Source organism: Perca fluviatilis, chromosome 19, assembly GCF_010015445.1.
Source record: "Perca fluviatilis chromosome 19, GENO_Pfluv_1.0, whole genome shotgun sequence".
Classification (NCBI taxonomy): Eukaryota; Metazoa; Chordata; class Actinopteri; order Perciformes; family Percidae; genus Perca; species Perca fluviatilis.
In genome coordinates this window covers 6184955-6190954 of record NC_053130.1, presented here as the reverse complement: position 1 = coordinate 6190954, position 6000 = coordinate 6184955, and the positions used below count along the sequence as shown (strand labels likewise).

The 6000-nt window shown below is 43.4% G+C and overlaps 1 protein-coding gene across 1 annotated transcript in view; it reads right to left on the bottom strand.

The window, feature by feature from the left end:
- Positions 1-641: 641 nt before the first annotated feature.
- Positions 642-6000, bottom strand: part of LOC120548190 (pro-neuregulin-3, membrane-bound isoform) — a 411125-nt gene continuing 405766 nt past the window's right edge. The window contains 1 exon segment of the mRNA XM_039784271.1: positions 642-1958. Coding sequence (XP_039640205.1) covers positions 1277-1958 — 682 coding nt within the window. The 3' untranslated portion in view covers positions 642-1276.

Here is a 6000-nt window from a genome sequence, read left to right as displayed (position 1 = left end):
CGGCTGTAAGTTCATACAGAGATTCAAAAGCGTCCAATTCATAGGATACAACATAGAGACATTTATTTGTTTCAATACCCAAAACATGTGGCACTCCCTCCCATCAGCCCCCCCAAAAAGCAGCATTGTTCATTAATAACCAAAAATGAAAAAAAAAGAAGTCAGATTAGCTCCTGTGGTGCCCCTTTAGCCCTCTGTCCTTCCTTTGTCCTTCTGTCCATTCATCCGACCAACCAAAAAATAATGCACAAGTGAGTGTGTGTGTGTGCATATGTGTGTGAAAATATAATTTTGTAACAAAAACAAAAATAATCTGGATTGGTTTGAATCGCTGGCCAAATGGGGAGTCAACATATGTGTCATTAAAAAGTCTTTAAACTGATGCCCTCCCAAATCTGACCAACTATAGAAGAAGTTGTTTCAGCACACATACACACACACAACACACACACACACACACACACACACACACACACACACACACACACACACACACACACACACAACACAAAAACAAAACACTGCCGGGGAGTTTTAGTGTTTTGTCGTAATTCCTCAAAGTGTTGTTGGTAACCACAGAGGGCTGTACTGTAATTCGTGGCTGGGTAGACAGTTTTTCAAAAGGCCAGAGTGGGGGGCGGGGGGGTGGGGGGGGGTAGGGCTCCATCTTTGTTGTACATTTTTGGATTCCGTGCAGGTTCACAGAATCCGAGTCACGGCTTGCGGAACGTGCGGCACGACATTATAAGTTCTTTCGTTAGAATTGAGCCAGAACCAAAATGTGACAGTTCATACAAAAAAGGGAGAAGAGAAAAAAAAGAAAGAAAAATAGTTACATCATTCCTGTGTTCTTCAACTTTGTACTTGGTCACTTTTTGAAATCCATATATATTTATATCCATATATATTTATATATATATATTTATATATTCTTTTTACAATTAAAAACACCATGGAGTTGACAGACTATTTGGTTTCTTTTTGCCTAAGTAGAAGTGTTTCTCTTGTTTTGTAAATAAATGCATGTAAATATTTTTTTTCTTCTCTTTTTCCGTACTGTCAGTCGGTGTAAAGGCGGCCTCTCAAGAAGTCTTTGTATGTTTGGATCCATACAGTATGCATATCATCAGCACATTTTCAGAATTTCCATGACATTATTATTTTTTTTTAGTTTTTTCTAAGTTCGGCATTTCCATTCACGTCCCGAAAGACGCAGGACACCGTAGTCTGTCAAAACCTGTCAAACCCGAAAGTGAATGTCCTAAATCGTGTCCTTTCATTGGCTGGTTTGGCCCAGGTCTCTGTGTGATAGGCTGGGGCTGAGGAGCTGGGTCTGCGTGGGTCCGTTACAGCTCGGCGCCCCAGCGTTTCCTCCGTTAAGGTTCAGGAAGCAAACAGTTTCTCTGGCCTCCACCGGCGCAGCCGCCGATCCGTTGCTGCTGCTGATCCCGCCTTCTTCCTGCTTCCTGTGAGCCAACGCCAACGCCCTGAGGTGCTCCTGCGCCTCCTCCAGCAGCAGCGCCACCTCGTCCTGCTGCCGGCCAATGGCGGACGAGCAGGAAGAAGAAGAAGACGGCGCGGCGCACGCTGCCCTCTCTCTCCTCGCTTCCTTGCAGGGCGCGGCGCCGCAGGCGGCCAACGTCGCCGCGTTTGCCGGCGCGACGCTGGTTTGCATACAAGACGCCTCGTTGTCGTGGTGACACTGGACGGACGGGATGATTGGGATGGAGCAGGAGCGAAACGGAGGAGGCGGGGAGTGGCTGTGGCGGCGTCCGGGCCTGCGCAGGCTGCGGGCGGGGGGGTTCGGGTTGTTGGGCTCGGACGGGGCGCACGCCACTACCTCCACGCGGCCCCTCCAAGGCGATGGCGACGAAGTCTCCACGGAAACAGGGGTTTGCATATGCAGGAAGGCATCTTGTCTGGGGTCGTCGCGTTGGTTCGCGACCTGCGTTTGGCAACTGGAGGAGATGGGAAACGGGGAATGAAAGGCAGACGGAGACAAAAAAGAGAGAGAAAAGAGGCGAAGGTTATTCAACTGGAGGAAAAACTTCCTCACTTCACCTCGAGAAGAAGTCATTGTGTCTTTGAGTGCGATTTCAACTAGATTGCCTTTTTCAAACTCCCACGCTGAATCCCCGGCTGACTACACAGCAGGACAGCTCTCCGCCCTCTGCCATCTCATAGGCTAACCGATGACAGGGAGAGGGAAGGAAATGGGCCTGACATCTTTCTTTCATCTCTTTATATCTTGAGTCAGTGCACACACAAAACAATCCCCCCAAAAAAACCTCAACTCCCTTATACAAGCGAAGAGGTAACACAGAGTTCACGTTCATATTATTGATTTAATGACTTTAAGTATGTTGAAAATGAGAAGTCTTTTAAAGTTTAAGGCGTTCGGCTTCGGTCAAGGACAGCTGAGGTGTAGTAATCAGGCATCACGTGCAGCGATTTCTATCGATTTTCTTTTTTAAGCTGTTTCAGTTTTAGGTCAAGACTCTTTGCTTTGTTTGAAAATCCTTTTTTGGGTCACTCCTGCTCAGAGATTGTATAAGCTAACTGCACTGATCTTTTCTATATATTTTTCACGTTTTTTTGTGCCTGCACCTCTCTCCTTCGTTCCCTCCTATGTTTGCTTAACTAGACATCTTGTGCTACCCTACGTGTCTCACAGATGCCTTCCTGTGTTTGCTTTCCTTATTTTTTCTTTTTTTTTTTTTGGTTGCTTCTCATATCAAGTTATTAACCTATCCCCATTTGTGCATCCTGCCGATTTAGTCTGTCTGTCCCTGTTAGTGTCAGCCTGTTTGTTAGCCGTCCTTATGCTCAACCTCATTGATATCCTGCTTACATTTTTCCTGACACAAGAGGTTTACAGGGAGAAATCAGTTATCATTTACAGTACAGGCCAAAAGTTTGGACACACCTTCTCATTCAATGCGTTTCCTTTTTATTTTCATGACTATTTACATTGTAGATTCTCACTGAAGGCATCAAAACTATGAATGAACACATATGGAATTATGTACTTAACAAAAAAGTGTGAAATAACTGAAAACATGTCTTATATTTTAGATTCTTCAAAGTAGCCACCCTTTGCTCTTTTTATTAAGAAGGGAAACAATTCCACTAATGAACCCTGACAAAGCACACCTGTGAAGTGAAAACCATTTCAGGTGACAACCTCATGAAGCTCATTGAGAGAACACCAAGGGTTTGCAGCGCTATCAAAAAAAGCAAAGGGTGGCTACTTTGAGGAATCTAAAATATAAGACATGTCTTGGAGGGCTAGGGCTGTGCAATTTATCGAATTTTAAACACGATTTTGAGTGCTCTTAACGATCACAAAAACAATGTAATAAAGAAACACGTTTGGCAGGTAAACTCCTATTTTGTCTCTATTTTGTATTTCTGTCTCTATGTGTGTCTTGTGTGAATTCAAAAAGTTCAACAGGAAAAGTTCAAGGTGTGGTCACTGTTGATTTCTTTAACTGTTTCACTGTGTTTTCGGTTGAATAAATGCAACATATTTCTAAAAGCCATTGAGTAATCGTGTTAAATAATCGTGATTTCAGTATTGACCAAAAATAATTGTGATGATGATTTTTTCCCATAATTGAGCAGCCCTATGGCAAGCTCTGCACATTGTGACTATAGCCTCTAATATAGTTTTGTGGTGACTTTGCGGTGTGTTCTCTGCATTTGGGTTAAGCAACAGTACAAGTCTCTGTTCTGTATCTGGGTCTTGACCTAACTTCACTGAGCCCAGACTTAATCTCTTTCTTCCTCTTTCTAAGACTGACCATGCCCTTCAGTGCTATCACTGTCTAAATCCAGCGGCATTCCAGAGCGGAGCCTCATCATCTTTGTGTAATAATTCATAATCCTCTGCAAAGGCTAGCTTTTTCTGCCATGTCAAAATCCAGAGTCCCTCTCCCTTGTAATACCTTATCACCCACACTTACGCTCTCCATCAAGGCGTGCAAAAATAGCGGTAGGAGGAGAAGGTGCCTTTTCAGACTCAAAGGAAATCACATCGTCCTTTTATCGCCGCAGTATTTTTGCCAGACATGAAAACCTCACCAAAAAAAAAAACACAGTGGAGATTTAGCGGGCCCACAGAGAGGATCCCGCGAGCGATAAGAGAGGATGATGCGAGGGTGCTAATTCCCAAGATAACATTCACAGACAAATCTCTCTTTTGATGTGTTGAAACACAATCAGATTGCAGAAATCTATGAAGCAGAGTTCAAATATAGACCCTGGAGCTACAAGGGAACAGCTAGAGGGGTATTAAAAAAAAAGATTGTGTGCGAAGTGAGGTGAGATAAGTGACTGCTGGGCTTTTATCTTTTATAGGAGCTCATTACATGTACAAGTGTTACCAGTCATTTGTATTAATCCATTCCCCCAACGGATAATTTCGTAATACATCTCATCTGTTTGCTGCTAAAGTCAAAGTAAAATCTTGATGTATTGTGATACAGCGACTTTGTAACACTGGAACATGTTCCAGAGAAGCAACGCATGAGCATTTATACATGCAGAACATGTAGATGTGTACACCTACACACACACACACACAGCAGCAGCAGCTGTCTAACTGAAGGCTTTGCATGTAATAGATTGCCAGACAAACTTAGACAGGGGGGAGGGGGGAAAGAGAGAAACCAGCTTAAGAAAAGATATAGTGCAAACAGTGGATGGAAATAGAAAAATGCATGTAGTCTCTCCGTCAGCCATTTTGGAGACAGCTTTATCTTAAAATAGTAGTAACAACACAGGACATTCTGTCTCCCTGTCAGCCATTTTGGTGAGATAACACAAGGCTTCTCTAACTGGCGTGGAATAGAACGGGCAACCTTTCTTTAAAGCCTTTTCCAACTGTCATGTGCTATCTGCAACCCTCTCTATCACATCCTTTTACTGCCGCTGTTTCTTTCTTCTCTCACTATATTTCTGAACGCTTTCCATCAGTGTCAGAATGGATTCAAACTGGTTGTCTCTGTATTTCTGTCTCTGTCTCTGCATCCCTCCCTCAGTCTCTACTGTATGCAATCATGGTCAAATGTCTCCATGGCAACCCAGACTAGCGTACTATGGGAAAGGGAGTCTGTCGTCTGCCCGTCCATCTGCTGTTGTGTGACATCGTACATAAGGGAGTGAGTGAGTGAGTGAGTGAGTAGGCGAGCGAGGGACTTTTTGAGTGTGTGTGTGTGTGTGTGAGTAAGCGAGTGGGCATGGCCTCTTGCCTTTCAGCACAACCTTTTAATCTGTACACCCTAACTACGTCTGATTTTCATGCAGCATACGTGCCTGAGTGTGTTTTTTATGAAAGGGGCGTTTTCATTCTGTGCAGTGGTGCGCACAGATACTTTATGGGCAGGGGCAAAAATAATGCGCAGCATTTTGTGCAGTAAAGGACCGGTGATCGGAAGGCATTTAGGCAAACCAGAGGACACTCAAGTGACATTTTGGCCAACGAGGGGATTGTTTGGGCCAACGTAGGTGACTTCAGCTAACCAGAGGGCACTTTGGTTGATTAGGGCAGTGGTTCTCATACTTTTTCACACCAAGGACCCCTAAACTGACACAAATTAGACCACGGACCCCCATCTGATAAGACTTTGTCCCAGGGTCCCCTACCTGATAGGAATTTTGCTTTTAGATGTTTTATTACAGAAAGTGAATGAAGCCCATGAGCAAAATAGTCATAGAATCTGGCATTGTGTCACTTATGGAGGAAATTATAGTGAAAATAAATTATTCCCCTTTTTGTTGGGGACCCCCTGGAACCCCTTCAAAGACCCCTGGGGGATACACTAGAGCTGTAACAGTCCCAAATTTTGCTGTGCAATTAATTATCTCAGAAATAATTGCTATTAGCAATATAATTGTCTCAGTCAAATACAATAAAATAAAATATTTGTTGATTTATTACTTTTGCAAACAAATTAAAGTTGTGAATGAATCTTTTGGCTATATATATATATATATATA